Source organism: Thalassophryne amazonica, chromosome 18 (genome assembly GCF_902500255.1).
Source record: "Thalassophryne amazonica chromosome 18, fThaAma1.1, whole genome shotgun sequence".
NCBI classification, from domain to species: Eukaryota; Metazoa; Chordata; class Actinopteri; order Batrachoidiformes; family Batrachoididae; genus Thalassophryne; species Thalassophryne amazonica.
This window is the reverse complement of record NC_047120.1, coordinates 43,913,674-43,939,007: the sequence shown is the minus strand read 5'-3', so window position 1 is coordinate 43,939,007 and position 25,334 is coordinate 43,913,674. Positions and strand designations below refer to the sequence as shown.

The 25,334-nt window shown below is 39.6% G+C and overlaps 1 protein-coding gene across 3 annotated transcripts in view; it reads left to right on the top strand.

Moving 5' to 3' along the window:
• LOC117531381 (PH and SEC7 domain-containing protein 1-like) overlaps nt 1-25,334 on the top strand; it is a 153,072-nt gene that overhangs the window by 65,187 nt on the left and 62,551 nt on the right. Inside the window, exons 2-6 of one of the 3 annotated variants that reach the window (XM_034194472.1) lie at nt 3,441-3,645; nt 11,989-12,183; nt 13,068-13,148; nt 20,064-20,176; nt 22,801-22,859. In XM_034194472.1, coding sequence (XP_034050363.1) covers nt 3,452-3,645; nt 11,989-12,183; nt 13,068-13,148; nt 20,064-20,176; nt 22,801-22,859 — 642 coding nt within the window. In that variant the 5' untranslated portion in view covers nt 3,441-3,451. Of the gene's footprint in view, nt 1-3,215; nt 3,646-11,988; nt 12,184-13,067; nt 13,149-20,063; nt 20,177-22,800; nt 22,860-25,334 lie in introns of those variants that run through there. The other 2 variants (XM_034194471.1, XM_034194470.1) reach the window with 2 other exon arrangements.

Genomic DNA, 25,334 nt, shown 5'->3' with positions numbered 1-25,334 from the left:
ACTTGGAGTAAGCGGGTATAGAAAATGGATGGATGTATGTTTTGCTACTGCATATCTTGTAAAATGAGCTTTTTTTATGCAGTTTTTGGCAAGAAAAATAAATGCATCTATGCAAAGTGTTTTCACAGATCCAGCAGTACTGCCCGCTAATAAGCCGCTTCACCCGTCTTTTTACGACAGAAGTTTTTACTTGGCTTTTATGTGCAGTGGAATGACTTTGTGAACGTAACCTTAACATGCTGACACAGTACTGCAGTGGTTGTGATGACTTTGGGTTACCTTGCCACCGAGACCACTAGATGGCACAAAAGGACCTCCGGCTTTTGCTTTTTTGTACAGCAGGTGGACAAATTCCAGCCCCAACTGAGCATGTGTGAAAGATTGCCCTAAATTTTGATTTTTAAGTGTATAAACTCTGACAGCATAGAATAGATTTTTCCAGCTCTTGTAAAACTCAGTATGAGAAGCAAATCATATGGGAACAGTTAAGGTAAATGTTTGCTTAGTGCTGATCTTATCAGATTTTTATGCGCGGCTCTGAGACATTGGAATCCAGCAGCGAGACAGAGAGTCAAACACATCTCAAGGCTTGTTGCCGCATTGATAAAAGTTGGAATTTCACTCCCTCCTTCCTTCACATCACCCTTTTCAGAAGGCCTGCATCATGAGACAATTAGCTCTTTGTGCAAAACTGCCCCAGGGTGCTTTTTTGGGGGGGGAGCGCTAGTTGGGAATACTGTTGAAGCACTAGGAATTCTCTCAAGACCTTTAGGTATTGTGTTCTCAACAGCTTGCAGAAATTAAAGTGCTGGTGCCAGCCTGACAGTGGCGGCTCAAGATTTTTTTTTCTAGGTGGGGTAGTTCGGAGCATAAATACTGTTAATACTGTTATAAATACTGTTATTGATCACGTTTTTCCAAGTGGGTAAGCTTTTATTCCACAGTCCCATAATTATTAAATATTGCAGGGGTTGTGGCCAAGTGGTTAATGCGCTTGGTTTCAGTTCAAATCCCACCCCTGCCACATTTCTCCATGTAATGTGGAGTTGCGTCAGGAAGGGCATCTGGCGTAAAACCTGTGCCAGTTCAACATGCAGATCCACCTTGGATTTGCTGTGGCGACCCCGAGTGCAAACAAGGGAGCAGCCGAAGGGACTTACTAAAAATACAGTATAACGTAGTGATGGTGATAGGAATGTGGTTGAAGTAAAAGTGCAAATATATCTTTGAAAATGAATTTCAAGTACCTACCACCTCCTTAATGCAACACTCAAGAGCAGCGATGCTGATGTTAGTAGATGGTGACATTCTTTCTTGGGTGAATATTTCCCAAATGCCCAGAGTTACTTTGGGCAATCCATGAAGGAACAAGTGGAGTTTTAGAAAAATCAAAATAAAAAAAGCAAGAATAGAAGCCCTCTTTTTTCCCCTATGGCACTGAGATGACCTAACTGTATCAAGATATGTGCAGTTAAGGTGGACTCATCCGCCATATGCAAGCATACCAACACAGCTGCTAACAGTAGAAGACAATCATATTCAATCTTGAGGGATAGCCAAGAGAACTTCAATATCTTCATGCTTTCCAAATTTTAGACGGCCATCTGCCTGTTTCCCTATTTGACCAGATTCTGGTTTGTTGAATTATTCGACAAGGCAGCAGTCAGTTTCTTTTTTCACTATAAGTAGTATGCATTAAAGTAGTCTTGAAAAGAAAAACATCTTGTATGGTGTGATTGGTGTGAATTTACCCACTCGATCCAACTGTACGGAATAAACAATATGTCATAGGTGTTGTGGAAACAGGATACTATAAGACTAGATCAGTGATTACCAACGCAAAATGCAGAGGCTGAAAATATTGAATGAACAATACGATACGATACGATACGATATACTTTATTATCCCACAAAGGGAAATTCATCTTGGACTCATATACTGCATACAATGCATGATAAAAACAATTAAAAGAAAAAACACAATCAAATCCATAAAAAACAGCAAAACCCCATCCAATATAAACACCCCACACAAATATGAATATAAATATGACACAACAACTGACAATATAACAGAGAAGTGGACTTATCTTACTTGTTGGTTTTATTGCATGCCCTTCTATTCCTATTGTTCTATGCTGCGATGTGACACTGAAATTTCCCCATTGAGGGATGAATAAAGGCTTTTCTTATCTTATCTTATCTTATGATGGACATAGTTGGTGTCTTCTTCTGCAAGGCTCCTGTTCTGTACACCAGCAAGGACTCCCAAAATTTCCTGTGTATTTGTATTGTCAACTGTGTCTGTAGCATGGCCCAAGCAGAAGGTCACCCCGTTAAGTCTGGTCTGCTTGAGGTTTCTTCCTCAGATCATCAGAGGGAGTTTTTCCTTACCACTGTCACCTGTGTGCTTGCTCTAGGGGTTGGTAAGGTTAGACCTTACTTGTGTGAACTGCCTTGAGGCAACTTTGTTGTGATTTGGCGCCATATACTGTAAGTAAAATGAATTAAATTTAATTGAACTCCTGTACAGACCCTGATGTCCATCAGGCTGACACTGATCTACAGATACCATAGTGTGAAGCAAATGAGAGTCAACAACTCCACCTGGACAAGGCAAAACAACTTTGCAGCTTACTAACCCAATCCTCACCCAACGTAGGTGAAGTGTCTTGTCCAAGGACACACACGGACAGCCTGGAGGACACACTTGGAATCTAATCCTGGCCCATATATTGGTAATCCACCGATGGTCTCACTGAGCCACCTGATCTCACTAAGCCACCCCATCACACCCAATCCTAGAGCCTCCTATGCTGCCAGATCTTGTGGTTTTGTCCCTTTGAATACATTCCCCTAACAGGGACTGATAGAGAAGATCCAACAGGGTATTTAAATGTCTACCAAAAGCCAACGTTTCTTTCCTCTGTGCAGTAGAGGGAGCAGTCGGGAGACACACGGCTGGTCAGTTTTGCTGAATGCTTGAATCTGATACCTTTTGTTTGTGTTCTGTAGCAAACAAGAAAAACATTTGTATTTGAATTTGAAACATGCAAAGGTGGAACAGAATGAACGGAGCGAAGGGAATGGTTTCATGCCTTTCTTAAAACCCAAGGTCAGCAAGGGACAGCACTAGTTTACACAATGAAAGGGAGAGAGAGAGAGAGAGAGAGAGAGAGAGAGAGAGAGAGGGCGGGCAGGAGAGCACAGGGTAAAGAGGAACAGAAACTCCAGCAAACAGACGCAGCGGAGGGGGGATAAAGCTCGATAAAGGGAGGCAGTGAAGGACACACAGCGCTTTTACTTTGGGGGAAGGAAAGTTGCTGTGACGCTGACGCGACAGCAAACAGAGGGAAAGTTAGAAAGCGAGGGAACGTCTGTCTGTCTGACAGACTGAGTGAAATCCACACACGGGAATGTCAAACTGTGGGCCTCTGCAGGTGTAGTACACATGGTCCCAGTGGAGCAGACAGTGATGCGGTCGGGTTACGGGTCCAGAAGGAGGCGGGGGGTCACCCGAGGGAGCAGTGTGAAGCAAGTGTCCGGTCAGGGGACGGCAATGAGGACACCGTCTGTTTTCTGCTGTCACGGTTCTTCCGTAGTGGCTGAGGAAAGGTATTTGACGAGTAAGCGGTCTTTCCACAGGTAAGTTCTCCACCTGTGAACCTGATTCGCCTGTTTGCCAATTTGAATATTCCATTTTGTCAGACAGGGAACAGAAGTTATCAGAAGTGGTGTAGCTGTGAGTGTGTTTCTGTCAGTTTGGAAGGTGTGATGTGTACCACAGAAGGCCTCGAGGCTGGTGCCATGTGGAGAATTAGTTTTCATCTCTTCGCTGTGTAAAGCCCTTTGGACCCACTCGTCTCTCCAGCTGGTGTGGCGGTGTTTGCCCTGGTGTGATTTGACTCGTTCACATGAGGTTCTGGACTGTGGGTTTTCATGGTTTGTCCCTCTGCTGAGAGATCCAAAGCTGAGCTGCACTTGTTCAGGAAGTGTTTGTCCTTCATCGCGTTGTGAAATAAAACTCTCAGCTGTTGGTCTGACGTTGGTTTCTTTGATTGGCTGACATGATGACAGAACCATATATCACAGCAGTCTGTGATGCCATCACGGAAAGTCATAATCTACAGCTCATTTCAGGATGGTATCACAAACGGGGGGATTTAGCGCACCCGCCGTGTGATGTTTGGGTTAAGGTTATGGTTAACATTAGTGTTATTAGGGTTGAGAATAGACAACCCCATCATGAAAATTGACTACTTTTCATGATGACATCACAATCTAATAGCGTGAGACTGGGCTGGATGAGAGCGGTTGTTTCTGTTGTCTGTATACACACTGGCAGCAGTTCTCTGTTAGTTCAGTGGGTCATAACAGACTAAAATTAACAGAATAATTTAGATGGTTTCTGTGGGGGTTTTTTTTACCTCTTAGTAGCAGGGACTTAAACAGTGAATTAAAAATGTGCATAATTTCTTTTATTTGCAGTCATAAATAAATCTGGCAATAAGCCCCGAGGGCTGTTGCATTTTCGATATCTTGAATTCTACAGTTTGTGTCATCTTAATTATTATTACTCATGTTTTTGCAAGTGGATAGTCTTTTATTCCACAGTTCCATAATTACTAAATATTTACCTGGTAAAAATACAGTAAATCATATTATGGTATATTATTAGGTAATGGCCACTGCTCAATAAGGGCAATAAGTAGATCAGCACAGAGAAGCAACTGCTGACATGAAGAAAAAACCTGCATGTCTCATCAACTCAAAGTACTGTGCAGTTGAGACTTGTTTAGAGTGCACTCAAAAATGGCTCTTTGGATGAACTCAATTCAATTATGTGCAAGATTTCCATCTAATAAATATATGTAGCCCTAACACAAATAAAACACATCCATGCAAGATAATGTAATTTAATTTAGTTGGGACTAAATATATTTATTAGGTGGAATCTAATCCACTGAGTCAGTTTTTTGTGTGTATCACACAAACAAATGACTCATTGAATAAACTCAATCCAATTATGTACATGATTTTCATTTAATAAATACATGTAGCCCCAACTCAAATAAAACACATCCATGCAAGAAAATGTAATTTAATTTAGTTGGGAATAAATATATTTATTAGGTGGAATCTAATCCACTGAGTCAGTTTTTTGTGTGTATCACACAAACAAATGACTCATTGAATAAACTAAGTTCAATTATGTGCAGGATTTCCATCTCATAAATATATGTAGCCCCAATTGAAATAAAACACATCCATGCAAGATAATGTAATTTAATTTAGTTGGGATTAAATATATTTATTAGGGGGAATCTAATCCAGTGAGTCAGTTTTTTTAGTGTATCACACAAACAAATGACCCACTGGATGAACTCATTTCAATTATGTGCAGGATTTCCATCTTATATATATATGTAGTCCCAACTAAATTCAATTAAATTATCTTTAAATTATCAGAGTCAGTCAGAGCTGCGTGTCGTCAGAGTGAGCTGCAAAAAGTTTGTACCTGAGTTTTCTGAGGTGGTGTTTGTAGTTGCCATCTGCCACGCCGGTGTTTGCCAACCCGGACAGTGGGAATACCACCTCAACCGGCAACTTAGCCCCGCGACTGGACAGCAACAACGTCCGAGGCCCGCCCAACGTGGTGAATTCACTGAGGCCTCGTGCAGCCACCGCGGATCCATCAGCGCGGAAACACCGAGGCCGCGCGGCACCAGCGCAGTGCAGATCCATCCCGGTGACAAACAACGCAGGCTGTTAACATCGGCGATCGACAAGCTGCTCATAAGCCGACCATGGGGCCTAAGAAGGTTCTGACAGCGGAGGAAGGTGACGATATTAAAAAATCTCTGGACTTTCTATCAGAGGAGATTTCTGTTGTGAAGCAGCAACAGAAATCAATCATGGATCTGGTGGAGGAGGTGAAGGCATTACGGCTCCAGAATGCCGAGAAAGACCGGCATCTGGTGCAGCTGGAAAATAGAGTGGCTGAATTGGAGCAATACACCAGAATTAACGACGTCATCATCACAGGTCTTCACATCAAACCACGGTCCTACGCACGGGCGGTAACAGATGAGAGCGGAGGGGAGCCCAGTGAACAGGAGGTCAGCTCTGTGGAAAAACAGGTTGCTGATTTCCTCCTATCTAAAGGTATAGAAATGGATTTAAATAACATTGAAGCGTGCCACCCTCTGCCCCGGAGAAATGACGGTGATAAACGAACCGTCATCATGAGATTCATCAACAGAAAACACAAAACAGCACTGTTAAAACAAGGAAGAAAACTGAAAGGGACAAACGTATTCATCAATGAACATCTCACCAAACGGAATGCCGACATCGCCAGGAAAGCACGCTTCTTAAAGAAACAGGGAAAAATCCAGCACACATGGACTTCAAACTGTAAAATATTCATCAAACTGAACGGATCACCAGAACAAGCAAAGGTTATGGCAATAAGGAACATCGAGGAGCTGGACAAATATGAACAATAGTGTTTCTTAAAGCGAGGATCTGGACAGATATGACCAATAAGGTATGAGGACACAAACACATCACAACACCATGACACAGACCAGAGGAACCTATTCATCTACTACCTATTCATCTACATCTGGAGACAAGAAGGATATAACTCAAAGGATTGCTGATCATGGAAAAGTAGAACTGAGAACATTTAAATACACAGACCACAATGTACTGGACTTGGAGCACGATATAGACCCAGACAATAATTTCTTCTCAAATATCAATGACAGTTGTTGCTATTATACAGATGAACAGTTTTAATGGGATCATTAGAACGGATAACAAATTATCAATAATCCATTTCAACAGCAGAAGTCTATATGCAAACTTTAACAACATTAAAGAATATTTAAGTCAGTTTAAAAAAATATTTAACATAATTGCTATATCAGAAACATGGATCAATGAAGATAAAGGAATGGATTTTGAACTGGATGGATATGAATTTAATTGTGTAAACAGAAAAAATAAGAGTGGAGGAGTGGCTGTGTATGTGGATAAGAACATGGATTATAAAATAGTAGACAATATGACAACTGTGATTGATAACTTATTAGAATGTATAACTATTGAAATATGTGAAGAAAAAAGCAAAAAGTCAGCTGTATATATAGAGCACCAGGATCTAGTATTGAAGCATTCACTGACTGTATGGAAAAAATGTTCTCAAAAACTAATCAAAAAACTGTGTTCATTTGTGGTGACTTAAATATTGATCTGCTCAATCCAAATAAGCATAAAATAACAGATGAATTTATCAGTATAATGTACAGTATGAGTTTATATCCAAAAATCACCAGGCCAAGCAGAATTACATCCCATAGTGCCACCTTAATTGATAATATATTCAGCAATGATATTGAGAATAACACTGTGAGTGGATTATTAATCAATGACATTAGTGATCATCTACCAGTTTTCATCGTTTATAATAGAAACCATCGGCGGAATCAGCCAGAGGAGAAAATAAAATACAGGCGAGTGCGGACAGAGGAAAACATGAACACACTAAAGAAGGATTTACAGGAGCAAAACTGGGAAAAGGTATACAGTGAAAGTGATGTTAGTGCATATGAAACTTTTTTACAAATATTTACATCATTATATGATAAAAATTGTCCAATTAAACAAGACTACAGAAAACAAAAAATCCAAGCTCGACCATGGATGACGAAAGGGTTACGAAATGCATGTAATAAGAAAAATACACTGTATAGAGAATTCATAAAACTAAAGACTAAAGAGGCAGAAAATAGATATAAGAAATACAAAAATAGATTAACTAATATTATACGGGTATGTAGGAAGGAATATTATAGTAACATATTATATAATAACAAAAACAATATTAAAGGAATATGGGATATATTAAATAGCATTATCAAAAATGGTAATAAAAAACAGAGTTACCCTCAGTATTTCATTGATAATAATGTCAAGAAGGAAAATAAGGATGAGGTAGTCAACGGTTTTAATAATTTTTTTGTAAATATTGGACCAAGCTTGGCAGAAAAAATTCCCGATTCCCAACCTGAGGATTGGGATAATAATCTCATAGAAAGAAATCCCTGTTCAATGTTCCTCACAGCAGTGGATGGAAATGAAATTATAGACATTGTGAATAATTGTAAATATAAAACATCTACCGATTTAAATGAAATTGATATGGTGGTGGTAAAACAGGTCATTGAATGGATTGTAGAACCATTAACATACATCTGTAACTTATCATTTCAAACCGGTAAATTTCCCAATCAAATGAAAATAGCTAAGGTTGTGCCGCTGTATAAGACTGGGGATAGACACCACTTCACAAATTATAGACCTGTTTCTTTGCTTCCACAATTTTCCAAATTATTAGAAAAGTTATTCAATAATAGATTAGACAAATTCATAAATAAACATAAATTACTTACTGATAGTCAATATGGATTCAGAGCACATAGTTCAACATCACTTGCATTAATAGAATCAGTTGAGGAGATTACAAACGCCATAGACCACAAATTACATTCAGTTGGAATATTTATAGACCTTAAAAAGGCTTTTGATACAATTAATCATGACATATTAATCAATAAACTTGAACAGTATGGGATTAGGGGGTTGGTGTTGCACTGGGTGAGAAGCTACTTAAGTAACAGAAAACAGTTTGTGAAGTTGGGGGAATATACATCATCATGCTTGGACAATGCTTGTGGCGTCCCACAGGGGTCAGTATTGGGTCCAAAACTGTTTCTAATTTATATAAATTATATTGTCAATGTTTCCAAATTATTAAAATTAGTATTATTTGCAGATGACACAAGCATTTTTTGTTCAGGGGGGGATTTGCAGGAGTTACTGAGGAGGATCAGTATAGAAATGGGAAAATTGAAAATATGGTTTGACAGAAACAAATTATCATTAAACTTAAGTAAAACAAAATACATGTTATTTGGCTATTGTAATACAGACATACAGGTTCAGTTACAAGTCGAGGGGGTAGATATTGAAAGGGTACATGAAAATAAGTTTCTGGGGGTGATAATAGATGATAAGATAAACTGGAAGACTCATATAAAACATATACAAAGTAAACTGTCAAGAAGCATTTCAGTTCTAAACAAAGCGAAACATATTCTGGACCACAACTCACTCCGCATTCTTTACTGCTCACTGGTTTTACCATATTTACAGTACTGTGCAGAGGTATGGGGTAATACTTATAAAGGTACAACACAATCACTATCAGTAATGCAGAAAAGAGCTATAAGAATTATTCATAATACTGGCTATAGAGATCATACAAATCCACTATTTTTACAATCAAATTCTTAAAATTCACAGACTTGGTTCATTTTCAAACAGTACAAATTGTGTATAAAGCAATAAACAATTTACTTCCAGCAAATATTAAAAATATGTTTTTTAACAGATCAGGGGATTACAGTCTGAGGGGGAAATTTTATTTAAAGCATCAGTGGGCACGAACAACATTAAAAGGTTTCTGTATTTCTGTCTGTGGGGTGAGGATGTGGAACAGATTGGGAGTGGGGCTCAAGCAATGTCCAAGCATGAACCAGTTCAAACAGCGGTACAAAAATATGTTTTTTTCTGGGTATAGGGAGGAGGAAGGGTAATGAGGGTTAGGGTGTTTTTGTTTTTTGCTTCGGCTTGTAAATATATAGTATTTTGTATGTAAGTAGGTATGTGTAGGTGTATATTTATGTTTGTGTATATATATGTGTATATATGTATATGTGTATATATGTATATGTGTATATATGTGTATGTATATGTGTATGTATGTTGATGTGTGTATGTATATATGTGTATGTATATGTATATATATATATATTAATATCGGTTTAGGTGTGTAGGAATCTATGTGTATATGTGGCAAAGGGTATTACTGGTTGTGGGGAAGAAGGGGTAGGGATAAATAAGCTGATGCTTCACCCTACCCCTTTTCGGACATGTTTGGTACACAGTAGGAACTTTTTTGTTGTTGTCTTTACTGATCTATCTTGTAATTGTTGTTGTATCAAATGTTCGAAATAAACAGTTTTCATTCATTCATTCATTCATTCATTCATCTTGCATGGATGTACTTTATTAGAGTTGGGGCTACATATATTTATTAGATGAATATCCTGCTCATAATTGAATTTAGTTCATCCAATGCATCAGTTTTTTTGAGTGTATTAATAACTCTGACTAAATTGTGTATATCTGTAGAAAGTAGTGTATAGCAGGTAGCTCAGTTGACTACCAATATGTAGACCTTGGTTTGATTCCTGGTCTTGCCACCTGTCTCTGATCACAAAAGTTGCTGTCCAGATCAGGTCACTGTTTTAAGTCATAGATCGAATTGTTTTTTTAGATCAACAACAAAAGAAAAGGGACAGGGGAGGCAAATATAACTTTGCTTTCCATTTTTAAAACAAACTTACACCCCATATACACAAGCGCACGGCTTGGATTTGACTTGACCCGTTCTGAGTTTGGACACGTGTGTAGGAATCAGTTCTGGAAAGTTTGTTGTGTGCTGAGACATTCTTCCTCACACAGGTTTCCAACACTAGTCTGAACGGGGTCTTAAAGAACAATGAAAACAAAGTGTTGAATGTTGAAATAATATTTTCTATTCATTAATTTTCTGAACAAGGCTTACTCTGATAACTGGAACATCCGGGTTCAGAAAATTGTTCAATGGAAAATATTATTTAAACACTGTGTGTGTGTATTATTACTCATTAAGTAAGCAAGTAAGATGGAACTGTACTGCAATAAACTTTATTTCTTTTCCATGTTCTTACCATTTCCTTTGTAATAGAATATGTATGAGCAAATATAATTTCAATTCAATTTAATTCAGTTTATTTCATTTATATAGCACCAAATCACAACAAAGCCTCAAGGCACTTCACACAAGTAAGGTTTAACCTTACCAACCCCTAGAGCAAGCACACAGGGGACAGTAGTAAGGAAAAACTCCCTCTGAAGATTTGAGGAAGAAACCTCAAGCAGACCAGACTCAAAGGGGCGACCCACTGCTTGGGCCATGCTGCCAACACAATTAACAAAACAATTTAAAAAAAACAATATGCAGGAAATGTTGCCGGTGCACAGGGCGGGAGGGTTGCATGGATGGAGCTGCACTTCAAACAAAGAGAAAAAACAGAATCAAGCATCAGAAAGACAACAAATACAGTATAATTTGACAGCATTAAGCAACAAGAAAAACAGAAGAAATACTAAGGTGATCGCCGGCCACGAGCCCTAAGCTTCACTAAAAGACCCAGAATTTAGATAAAGTTGAGGCCACGGCCCGCTCTGTTTCCTAATAAAATTCATTTAAAAGAGTAAAAAGCATTGAAACATACTATGCCAGTATGCTAGCCACACGAAAGGGAAAATAAGTGCGTCTTAAGTCTGGACTTGAAAGTCTCTCCAGAATCTGACTGTTTTATTGATGCATGGAGATCATTCCACAGGACAGGGGCACGATAAGAGAAAGCTCTGTGATCCGCAGACTTTTTATTCACCGTAGGGACACAAAGTAGTCCTGCACCAGATAACGCAGAGCCCAGGCCAGTACGTAGGGTTTAAGTATGTCAGCTAAGTAGGGAGGTGCCAGTCCATGAATAATTTTATAGGTTAGCAGCAGAACCTTAAAATCTAATCTCACAGGGACAGGAAGCCAGTGAAGAGACACCAGAATGAGTGTAATGTGGTCAAACTTTCTGCTTCCTGTCAAAAATCTGGCAGCAGCATTTTGAACCAATTGGAGAGCCCTAATGCTGGACTGTGGTAAACCAGAAAATTGAACATTGCATTAGTCCAATCTAGAAGAAACAAATGCATGAATCAGGGTCTCAGCATCAGCCATCGACAGTTTTATTCTTTAATTTTCATCCATCCATTCATTTGCTCTTTCTGTCCGCTCTGTTATGTCTAAAGCAGAGATAAGGCCCGGCTAGCGAGTGACTCGGAGCTGGACCAGGACCTCACTGAGCGACTGGGTCTGGGAAGCAGTGAAACCCTGACTAACGGTAGTCACCGTGGCGATGTGGCAGCCGCCAGACGCCTCGCCAAACGGCTCTACAACCTGGATGGCTTCAGGAAGTCTGATGTGGCTCGCCACCTGAGCAAGAAGTGAGCTAATAAATGGTTCTCCTGTGTTTGAAGAGAAACATAGTGCCGTGCGTGTGTGCGCTACTGAAATAAATCTGTAGATTCCATTTGTATTTTATGTCTATTTCATGAGTGCTGATCTCTTAGTAGAGTTAATACACACGTCGTATGTTTTCTGTTCACTATCTGCCTCCGTACTTTATGTCTATATGGGGTTTGTTTTTGTACATCTACACTCTTGCGCTGCTGCCAGTCAGCTGATGAGAAAGAATGTCGGATTAAAGGGTTTTGCCCAGTCTCAAACAGGTGCACCATGGGAATTTCCCTTTTTTTCTTCTTCTTCTTCTTCTTTTTGGACTCCAGTCTGCTTCTCAACTGTATCACAGCAGACAACCCAAACGGAGACAAAGAACACGTCTCACTGTTTGAGTGATTATGTGTCTTTTTAAAATCACGGAAATAATTTGGTTATCTTTTGTCTCTTTGTTTTTTCTTTCTGTATTGATTCTTCAACTATCTATCTTGTATCTCTCCTATCTGTCTCTTTCTATCTTTTTCTCTATTGTTATCATTAATGTGCTGTCTATCCATCTCTTTCTCTCCTTCTCCATCACTGTATCTTTCTGTCTCTTTATTACTTTGTTTCGATTGCTTTCTTTAACCCTTCTTTATCTGCCACTTTATCTAATTTCCTATCTCTATCATCTAACTCTGTCTCTCCGTTTCTCTTGCCTTCTCTCAATTTCTTTGTCTTGCTTTATCTCTTACTCTCATCACTATCTTTTTATGCTCTCCCTATCCCTCTACCTTTCTGGCTCTTTATCTCTGTCTACCTTTCTTTCTGTCACTCTCCATTTTGCTAACATTCTGCCCATGTTTTTCTGTATCTCTCTCTCTCTCTGTAGTAATGACTTTAGCCGTATGGTAGCAGAGGAGTACCTCAGTTTCTTCAACTTCTCTGGTCTTGGTCTTGACCAAGCATTGCGGTAAGCACACATAATATGCATGAAACAACTTGTTGAATGATTTTTAAGATGCATGTGTTCATATATTTTTAAATATGTGATCTTTTGCTGCACTATATTTCCAAGACAGTCACATTTTCTGCAGGATTTGTTCACCACAATAGAGATCGGTTTAGTTCGAATAGGATATTTTCATTATTATTATTATTATTATTATTATTACACTATGTAACTAATTTTTATTTTTGTTTTGTTCCTGGGTACACAGTGTGTTTTCCTAACCTGTTATGCCTTAAATAAATAGAAAATAGCTGTTATTCCACAGAAACTTTGCTTCTGTGATCAGGACAATGATATTTTGAAATTTGTCTGTTTTCAAGAATATTCTCGATTCGCCTTCCCTACTACTGAGTAGTCTTCTAGAATATTCTTTAACTGATAGAACTGTCCAGAATTTTCTAGAAGTTTACAGAATTATCTAGGAATTTCAAGAAACTTTTAGAACTTTCTAGAACGTTAAAAAAAAATAAAATCAAAGTTTGTGCTGAATGTAGTCATTTTTCCATAGACTTTAGACATAAGCAGTTGAAATATAACACTTAGAAGCCAGGAACAAAAATTGTGTTACATAGACTTGGTGGTGGAATGAAGAGGTCCAGGAAAGCATAAGGAGAAAGAGGTTGGCGAAAAAGTTTTGGGATAGTCGGAGAGATGAAGAAAGTAGACAGGAGTACAAGGAGATGCGGCGTAAGGCGAGAAGAGAAGTGGCAAAAGCAAAGGAAAAGGCATATTGCGAGCTGTACAAGAAGTTGAATAGTAAGGAAGGAGAAAAGGACTTGTACCGATTGGCCAGACAAAGGGACAGCGCTGGAAAGGATGTGCAGCAGGGTAAGGGTGGTAAAAGATGCACATGGTAATGTGCTGACAAGTGAGGAGTGTGTGCTGAGAAGGTGGAGGGAATATTTTGAAGAGTTGATGAATAAAGAAAATGACCGAGAGAAAAGGCTGGATGATGTGGTGAGAGTAAATCAGGAAGTAAAAGAGATTAGCAAGGAAGAAGTGAGGGCTGCTATGAAGAGGATGAAGGGTGGAAAGGCAGTTGGTCCAGATGACATTCCAATGGAGGCATGGAAATGTCTAGGAGTTTCTAACCAGATTGTTTAATAAAATCTTGGAAAGTGAGAGGATGCCTGAGGAGTGGAGACGAAGTGTGCTGGTTCCTATTTTCAAGAACAAGGGTGATGTGCAGAGCTGCAGTAACTACAGAGGCATAAAGCTGATCAGCCACAGCATGAAGTTATGGGAAAGAGTAGTAGAAGCTAGGCTTAGAAAACAGGTGAAGATCTGTGAGCAGCAATATGGTTTCATGCCGAGAAAGAGCACTACAGATGCAATGTTTGCTCTGAGAATACTGTTGGAAAAGTACAGAGAAGGACAGAAAGAGTTACATTGTGTGTTTGTGGACTTGGAAAAAGCTTATGATAGGGTGCCAAGAGAAGAGTTGTGGCATTGTATGAGGAAGTCTGGAGTGGCAGAGAAGTATGTTAGGGTAGTGCAGGACATGTACAAAAATAGTGTGACAGCGGTGAGATGCGCAGTCGGAATGACAGACTCATTCAAGGTGGAGGTGGGATTACACAAAGGATCAGCTCTGAGTCCTTTCTTGTTTGCAGTGGTGATGGACAGGTTGACAGATGAGATCAGACAGGAGTCCCCATGGACTATGATGTTTGCAGATGACATTGTGATCTGTAGTGAGAGTAGAGAGCAAGTTGAGTCTAGTCTGGAGAAGTGGAGATATGCTTTGGAGAGAAGGGGAATGAAAGTCAGTAGAAGCAAGACTGAGTACATGTGTGTGAATGAGAGGGAGCCCAGTGGAATAGTGCAGTTACAAGGAGTAGAAGTGGTGAAAGTAGATAAGTTTAAATATTTGGGGTCAACTGTTCAAAGTAATGGAGAGTGTGGTAGAGAGGTGAAGAAGAGAGTGCAGGCAGGGTGGAGTGGGTGGAGAAAGGTGGCAGGAGTGATTTGTGACCGAAGAATATCAGCAAGAGTGAAGGGGAAAGTTTACAAAACAGTAGTGAGACCAGCTATGTTGTATGGTTTAGAGACAGTGGCACTAACAAAAAGACAGGAGGCAGAGCTCGAGGTGGCAGAGCTGAAGATGTTGAGATTCTCTTTGGGAGTGACAAGAATGGACAAGATTAGGAATGAACATATCAGAGGGACAGCTCAGGTAGGACGGTTTGGAGACAAAGTCAGAGAGGCGAGATTGAGATGGTTTGGACATGTGCAGAGGAGGGACCCAGGGTATATAGGAAGAAGGATGCTGAGGATGGAGCCACCAGGCAGGAGGAGAAGAGGGAGACCAAAGAGGAGGTTCATGGATGTGCTGAGAGAGGACATGCAGGTGGTTGGTGTGACAGAGGAAGATACAGAGGACAGGGTGAGATGGAAACGATTGATCTGCTGTGGCGACCCCTAACGGGAACAGCCGAAAGACAAAGAAGAAGATTATTATTATTATTATTATTATTATTATTATTTGCACTTATTTAAAACATTCTATCAGCATAGTAGCTTTGACTACATTTATGAGAGGTCTTCTTTCATAATACATTTACATTGGGATACATTTACTGCTCTCTAGAGGTTAGTTTTTGTATTACACCTTGTACAAAAATGTTTCTGTAGTACTTATTATTATGCACTTAATCTGTTTTTTTTTTTTTTCCAGTGGACTATAAAACTTAGGAAAAGTCATGAAAGATTCATCTGATTTTACTTGTTACATATTTTAAAAATAATTAAACAAATAAAAGTGTGAACTGTATCAGCACATGCTCAGGGTTCAATTACAAAGAGTTGGACAGAGATATAAATTATTCAAATGTTTTTTTTAATTTCTTGCATAAACAAGTTAACAGTTGGAAGGAAGGAACCTGGAAGTGTCATTCTCTTTTATTATCATTTTCAACAATATCCTTTGATGCTTTCAGTTGTTCATTAGTGCTAGAACCAAACTTTTATTCGCTTCTATTGCAATGGGAGGGGTTTAGGTTGTGAATTTGGAGTTAATCATACAGTTTGTTACATTTCACGTGAAAGTTCAAAGTACATATATGAATAACCTGTAGCAAGATAACATTCACTTTTTTCAAACTTGCTACATGTTAGCTACAGTAGCTAAGCTACAGCAGCTAAGCAAGAGAGCCTGGAGAACAACTGTAGTGACTGGGTTCGCATAGCTTTTAGATAGATAAACTAACAATTAAATTAAGAGAACATATTTGGAATATCCATTATGTTACACTACATTACAAATTATATCAGTCTGTTTTTCAAACAGCACATACTTCAGTGGGGCAGATTTTTTTTTACATCAAATTAGGTAATTTGCATGGCTAGCTAGCATGATGGCATTTGCTAATGTAGTAATTTAGTAAATTAATAGTTACGTGAAGGGGGCATATTGATATTCAGTATTTTCTTACAACATACTAAAAATTGTTTCAATAAAATCTGAATATACGGCATTCATTTGTTTTTCTGCCACTGATCCAAGTCCGGGCCATGGTGGCTGTAGACCAAGCAGCTCATCCAGCATTTCCATAACCTTGGCCAATTCCTCTAACTCTTCCTGGGGGATCCCAAAGTATTCACAAAATATTTGGGGAATATAATCCTTCCAGTGTGTCCTGGGTCTTCACCTTAGCCTCCTCCCAGTTGGACATGCCTGGAAGATCTTCATTATAAATGCAGGGCATCATTTTAATGAATTAAATGATATGGCATGAATAACTAAGATTATTATATGGTATGTGATTTTGCCAACTTCTGATTGGCCCATTCGCCACTTTCTGAGCTGTACCACATGCCGAGTTGACCGCTGGTGGAGCCAAGTACACCTCGCGTGCAGCATAGTGCTAGCCAATCGAGCGACGCCTTCTATCGATAACGACCAATCAGATAACGTGATACAACGCCTACTTTGGCCCGCTTCGAGTTGCATGGTGCGTTGTCATGACGATGTCGTGTACACAATGCAGTAAAAACTAAGGGCACAGAAAAAAAAACGCTGCTGGCTGCAGCAGCTCCTCGGTCTTCTCTCATAAATGTGTTTAAACACAGTCCATAAAAGTCCTGCTCACAGACTGATTGACAGGACATGTCCACATCAAGTATAACTCCAGCAGTGGCGGCACCAAGGGGGGGCTTGGGGGGGCTTAAGCCCCCCAATAATGAGCCAAGCTCCCCCTCAGCCCCCCAATAATTCTGCCAATAATGTAAATAACGACTGACATATTTGTGGATATCAACTGCAGTTTTGCGCTGAGAATGTCTCAATATTATGTAACTGAGCATAGTGATGAATGTGTGTGTTCGGTGATCCACCAATGCTGAATCACCCTTCACAAACAGAATTTTCAGTTTTGCAAATAAACGTTTATTTGTAAAAACCCACACAAGTTACAAATCAGAAATTTGTGTTTGTGGATCACAAAGCAGGTGTACAAATCAAAGAATATTTGGGCTAGATTGTATACAAACTTCATAAAGAATCACTTTTTTGTATATTGTTTACAACTAAGTTTCTCAGGCTATATCTTTAACTTACTTTTATCGAATGGTTATGACCTCGGTGTTAATTGGCAATAAATATTTGACATAGACGATTTTTGTAAGGTTGATTCCATGCATTGTCTTGAGCACCATTTCAACGAATTCACTTTGTATACCTATGTGCAAGTTTACTGAACTTGCAGTTATTCTAAGTGATGTGTGTGTGCACTGATACCACATTTTAGAGGAGCACGGGTGACTAAAACATATACCTTGGTATTTATAAATCAATTTACTATACATTGTTCATTTCAACGACATTTTGTGGAGCCCCTCCAACTTTTACCCCAGCTCCCCCCCCCCCCCCCCCTCAGCTCCCCCAACAAAAATTTCCTGGCGCCGCCACTGAACTGAGACATCTCCACTCACAGACAGTTCATTCGCACGCGTGCGCACGCGCATCTCGCATGTGCATCTTGCGGTCAAAGTAGGAAAGATAAACTATAACAGAACTCAGAGCGCAGACCTGCAGCTCAGCACAAATATAAACTAGAAGATAAATCAGAGTGCACAGTCTGTCTACAGCCAAACTGCACTCTGATTCCTCTGTGCAGAGAAACCTGCAGGCTGCGTTCTCACCTCCTCTCTGCCCCCTGCTGCGCGCACCTGACGCAGACATTTCTGCATCGTCATGACACCACAGGAAGCTTCGAGGCAGCCCCGGTGTGAAAGGGGCTTTAGAGATTGTGCTCATGAAGTATTTTGGACCTGTTGGTGCAGTATGACAGTAATAATAAAGAGCTGAAACTTGAGATTGATTTCTCAATTTTAGTATGTTTGACAAACTCCCAATTTTCTTATTTACCATATAATAAAACAGTTATAGACTTTTAATTTCGGTGTAGCTATGATTATGCAGACCTTGGATGGGGCCAAGGCCTCGGTGAACCCCATCCTGACCATAATCACGGGTACACCTCATCAAAAGTCTATAATTGTATACGTGGTGTGTCCATAAAGTAACGGTCCTTTTTATTTTTTTTAAAAACTATATGGATTTCATTCATATGTTTTTACGTCAGACATGCTTGAACTCTCGTGCGCATGCGTGAGTTTTTCCACACCTGTCGGTGACGTCATTCGCCTGTGAGCACGCCTTAGGAAAGAGTGGTCCCGCCCCCTCGTCGGATTTTCATTGTCTGGAAATGGCGGAATGAAAAGGACTTTTTTCCATCAGAATTTTTTCAGAAGCTGTTAGAGACTGGCACCTGGAAACCATTCGAAAAAGTTATCTGGCTTTTGGTGAAAATTTTACGGGCTTCACAGAGAATAAGGACTTTAACTACAGCTTTAAGGACCCCTTAAAGGATGGTCGGTGCGCCGCGCTCCGAGCTGCGACGTCGCGGCACAAACCACTGGACCATTTCTAAGCTGATGGCTCTGTGGATACGAGACCGTCGTGTGCTCTTTCTCTGGTTATCACAAGAGGTGGACATCAGCCATTTTCCGGTTAGAGGACAAGTTGGGACAAGCCTATCTTGGCTTTCAGTGCTTACCAGTCGAGTGAGTATAAGAGAAATTGTGGAGAGCTGGACATGTCCCAACTTGTCCTCTAACACTCCGAAACAGAGGTGTTCCTTTGTCTCGCTTCATCAGCGAATCGGTCATGACGCGCAAAGCCTCCGCGCGGCTTTCCATGACAAAATCTCTTGTTAAAAGTGAAATCTGGTGAAAATTTTATGGGCTTCACAGAGAATAAGGAGTGTTACTACAGCTTTAAGGACGCTCGGCGTGCCGCGCTCCGTGCCGCCATCGAGAGCCACAAACCACCGGATCATTTCTAAACGGATGGCTCTGTGGAGCCGGGACCATCGTGTGCACTTTCTCTGGTTATCACAAGAGCTGGACATCAGCCAAAATTTTCACCGAAAGCCAGATAGATTTTTCGAATGGTTTCCAGCTGCTTGTCTCTAACAGTTTCTGAAAAAATTCTGATGGAAAAAAAGCCCAAATCATTCCGCCATTTCCTCGCAATGAAACAACGACGAGAGGGGTGGACCAGTGCTCACTCAGAGCCTTCCCACAGGCGAATGACGCAACCAACAGGCATGGAAAAACTCACGCATGCGCATGAAGGTTCAAGCTTGGCTGACGTAAAAACATATGAATCAAATCCATATATTTTTTGCATAAAATAAAAAGGTTGGATACTTTTCTCACAGACCTCGTACGCTATATTTTTAGTGTTGTAGTCAGCTTTGCCCATAGTGAAGGAATTAAAAGAATTAAATAGTGAAAATAAGTTGTGTTTATCTACAATGAATTATGTATTTTGCATTGAGCCACTTACCGTTTCTGTGTTTGTACCTGCAGGACTTTCCTCAGGCAGTTTGCCCTGATGGGAGAGACTCAAGAGAGGGAGCGAGTACTGTCACACTTTTCTAGGCGCTATTTTGACTGCAACTCAAAAATCATGCCATCAGAAGGTAAAGGAAAACTTACGTTTCTGCAATCCAGATTTGCAAATTTCATGCAAATGTGCAGTGGTGGGCACAGCTAACCGAAAAGTTATCTTTGATAACCATTAATCTGCTAACTGAAAAATTAACTTTTATAATGCTAAACCGATAAGCTGCTAAAAAATTTAGCAGAAGTTACCTCTAACCGCTAACTTTTAGTACTGACTCGGTCGCGGCCACATCGGATTACATTGTCGGTTACTGATAAGCCAGTTTCAAGGTGCTGGTAGGGCTGCAGGATCAGAAACACAAAATAAATGCACAAAAATAAATAAATAAAAAATAAAACCGCAAACACTGTCATCATCTTTGTTGAAAGCAGTAAATCGCAGTATGAGAAGTCACAGTTTATCTCTCTATTATATATTTATGAACCATTAACAGAGCTACGGCTCACCCGTACTGCATTCACAAACACAAAACAGATGCACGAAAAATAATTTTCATGATTTTCTTTTACAAATCATTGGTTGCCTGGATCAGAAATTTCAGTTAAATATATCATATAGCAGATGAACACACTGATATTTGAGAAGTGAAATGAAGTTTCTAGTATTTACAGCAAGTGTGCAATAATTATTTAAACAAAATTGGGCAGGTGCATAAATTTGGGCACCCTTGTCATTTTATTGATTTGCATACATTTATCACTAATTATTGGAATAAAAAATTGGTTTGTTCAACATCATGGTTTAGGGGAAGGATACAAAAAGCTATCTCAGAGATTTCAGCCGTCAGTTTCCACTGTGAGGAACATAGTGAGGAAATGGAAGACCGTAGCCACAGTACTAGTTAAGGCCCGAAGTGGCAGGCCATGAAAAATCTCAGATAAGCTGAAGCGAAGGATGGTGATAGCAGTCATTGTCAACCCACAGACCTGCTCCAAAGACCTACAACATGATCTTGCTGCAGACAGCATCTCTGTGCATTGTTCAACTATACAGTGCACTTTGGACAAAGAGATGCTATATGATGCTGTAATGCAGAGGAAGCCTTTTCTGCTTACACGCTACAAACAGGTAAAGTATGCTGTGGCCAGTGCAGGTACTGGGAATCTTGTTAAAGTTGAGGGTCACATGGATTCCAATCAATATCAGCAGATGAGAACCATGTACTTGAATCAGTGACAAAGTTGAAGTTGTGCCGGTGCTGGATCTTTCAACAAGACAACGACCCTAAACACTGCTCAAAATCTACTGAGGCATTCATGCAGAGGAACAAGTACAACTTTCTGAAATGGGCATCTCAGTCCCCAGACCTGAATATTATTGAAAGTCTGTGGTGTGATTTTAAGCGGGCTGTCCATGCTCAGAAACCAACAAACCTGAGATGTTTTGTAAAGAAGAATGGTCCAAAATACCTTCAGCCAGAATCCAGACTCTCATTGAAAGCTATAGGAAGTGTTTAGAGGCTATTTCTGCAAATGGAGGATCTACTAAATATTGATGTATTTTTTCTGTTGGTGTGTCCAAATTTATGCACCTGCCTAATTTTGTTTAAAGAATTATTGCACACTTTTTGTAAATCCTATAAACTTCATTTCACTTCTCAAATATCACTGTGTTCGTCTGCTGTATGATATATTTAACTGAAATTGCTGATCCAAACAACCAATGATTTATAAAGGAAAATCATGGAAATCATCAGGGGTGCCCAAACTTTTACATACAATTGTATTTATAAACTGTTACAGGAACATCTCACCTATGTTGCGTTCGTAAACATATGAATGCACAAAAAATAAAACCCCAAACACTGTTATCATTTACAACCCCTGGCAAAAATTATGGAATCACCGGCCTCGGAGGATGTTCATTCTGTTGCAACAGCTCTCCAAGGTGTGATCACTCCTTTTTAGATGCAGACTAACAAGCAGATGTGATTTGATGCAGGTGTTAGTTTTGGGGATGAAAATTTACAGGGTGATTCCATAATTTATTCCTCAGAATTGAGTGAGTCCATATTTTTTTCCTCTGCTTGGTCTAAAAAAGTAACCGTTACTGACTGCCACAATCTTTTTTTCTTGATTTCTTATAGTGTTTCTTAAAGCCAGAAAGTTGCCATTTGAAATTACTTTAGTTTTGTGTCATGTCTGTGATCTGCTTTTTTTCTACAAAATTAAACAACTGAATGAACATCCTCCGAGGCCGGTGATTCCATCATTTTTGCCAGGGGTTGTATATCAATATCAGTAATCACAGTTTAACTGTACGTTATATTTATAAACATTTATAAACATTAGCGGAACTAACGGCTCACCCATGTTTCGTTCATAAACACCACATCAGTTCCTGTTCATAAACAGGAACTAATATGTTTGATTTTTAGGGTTTACAAACATTTTTGACCGTTAAACTTTACTCACTTTACCAGCAAAAAAAAAAAATGTTAACGGACTGAAAGTTAGCGGAACTAAATTTGTGGAAGCTAATTGGTCCGCTGATGGTTTTCAAAGTTAGCCGAAAAGGTAATCCGGTAACGAAAAAGTTAGCTTCATGAATTAGCGGTCAACGGATTAATGGAACTGTGCCCACCACTGCAAATGTGAATATCATAACTGCAAAGAGACCATTTTTTTTTTTGTCCATTAGATGCAGCTCACACGCTGACCTGTGCCCTTATGCTGCTAAACACTGATCTGCATGGTGAAGTGAGTATTGAACCGCTATGAGCATGCGTAGATGAGCATGCTGCAGCTGCTGTTTCTGTAGAGATGCTGCAATAAAATCAGGCAAAAAGAAACTAAAAGTTTTATAAATCCACCTTTACCTTAAATACCCTCTGATTAACATTTTAGAAAATACTTGTATAAGACCTGTGTGGTTCATTAGCTGATCCAAGGCTGTCTGCTGAGCTTCTTTTGTCATCATTAATCTCCAACTTTTATAGTTCTTCACAAATCTGTGCTGCTGGAAAGATGCTCTGTGCTACTACAGTTCTGTGGATGAATGATTAATGAAAGCGACTCTAGTGGTGACTTTTAGGGAGCAGCAAAGCAGATAAAAATATAAATGTAACACTTTTCATGTTTTATCTCTTGTCGAAATCACTTCAATCATTTTTGTCCGCGTCTTCAAAGGTGCAGCGCTGACCGGTACACATCATCATCAGAGCTTTTCGTCTTTGTCAATATTGACATTTAAATGATGCGTGGATTATGGTGAAGAGCTTTCATGAAGAACAGCCATATATATGATAATATTAGATTACTTTTTAGGGAATATTATAAGACTTTAACAGTATTCTGCAAAACTTTATCTGCAGCATTTAAGGAATTTGTATTCAGTCTAAACACTTCACTGCAAATTGTTTGTTGTATTTGCATATGTACTGTATTTGCCTTGGAGGCATAAGACAGCTCACAATCTAAAAATGTTTTTTAAAAAAAATCTTAATTATTCGTGTGAAGAATAGTCCTTTAATAGTCCATCTCACAGAGCACACAAACGTTTTGTTACTCTCCCCTCTGGCAGACGGCTGAGGTCCATCAAGACTAAAACCTCAAGACACAAAAACAGCTTCTTTCTGTCTGCAGCTAGACTTATAAATAATGCCAGACACCACCATTTACCCTGCTCCCCCCCACTCCCACAAAGTACAAATTGATCATCCCTGCACTGAAAGGTACTGTACATCTACATGCCCTTGCACAGCCCCATTCCACTTATTTGTCAGTGAACATAATTTTGCCTGTTTGACTCCTTCACTTCTTACAGAAGTATTTTTCCTCTTATTTTTATTGTTGTTTACGAATTACTTCTTACAGAAGTTTTTTTTTCCTTTTATTTTTATTGTTGTTTATTCACCAATGACACCAGATCAACCCTAATTCTAATGAAGTTGGGATGTTGTGTAAAATGTAAATAAAAACAGAATGCAATGATTTGCAAATCCTCTTCAACCTATATTTAATTGAGTACACCACAAAGACAAGATATTTAATGTTCAGACTGATACATTTTATTATTTTTGTGCAAGTATTTGCTTGTATTGAAATGATGCCTGCAACACGTTTCAAAAAAGTTGGGACGTGGCAACAAAAGACTGGGAAAGTTGATGAATGCTCAAAGAACACCTACTTGGAAACAGGTGAGTGTCATGATTGGGTATAAAAGGAGCATCTCCAAAAGGCTCAGCTGTTCATAAGCAAAGATGGGGTGAGGATCACCACTTTGTGAACAACTGTGTGAAAAAATAGTACAACAATGTTTCTCAATGTTCAGTTGCAAAGAATTTAGGGATTCCATCATCTCCAGTCCATAATATAATCAGAAGATTCAGAGAATCTGGAGAACTTTCTATACATAAGCGGGAAGGATGAAAACCAACATTGAATGCCCGTGACCTTCGATCCCTCAGGCGGCACTGCATTAAAAACTAACATCATTGTGCAAAGGATCTTACTGCGTGGGCTCAAGAACACTTCAGAAAACCATTGTCAGTTAACACATTTCGTCGCTACATCTACAAGTGCAAGTTAAAACTCTACCATGCAAAGCGAAAGCCATACATCAACAACATCCAGAAACGCCGCTGCCTTCTCTGGGACCGAGCTCATTTGAAATGGACAGATGCAAAGTGGAAAAGTGTGCTGTGGTCGGATGAGTCCACGTTTCAAATTGTTTTTGTAAATCATGGACGAAAGATCATCCAGATTGTTACCAGCACAAAGTTCAAAGGCCAGCATCTGTGATGGTATGGGGGTGTGTTAGTGTCCATGACATGGGCAACTTACACATCTGTGATGGCACCATCAATACTGAAAGGTACATCCAGGTTTTGGAGCAACACATGCTGCCATCTAAGCAACGTCTTTTTCAGGGACGTCCCTGCTTATTTCAGCAAGACAATGCCAAGCCACATTCTGCACGTGTTACAACAGTGTGGCTTCATAGTAAAAAAGTGCAGGTACTAGACTGGCCTGCCTGTAGTCCAGACCTGTCGCCCACTGAAAATGTGTGGCGCATTATGAAGCGCAAAATACAACAACGGAGACCCCGGACTGTTGAACAACTGAAGTTGTACATCAAGCAAGAATGGGAAAGAATTCCACCTACAAAGTTTCAACAGTTAGTGTCCTCAGTTCCCAAATGCTTATTGAGTGTTGTTAGAAGGAAAGCTGTTG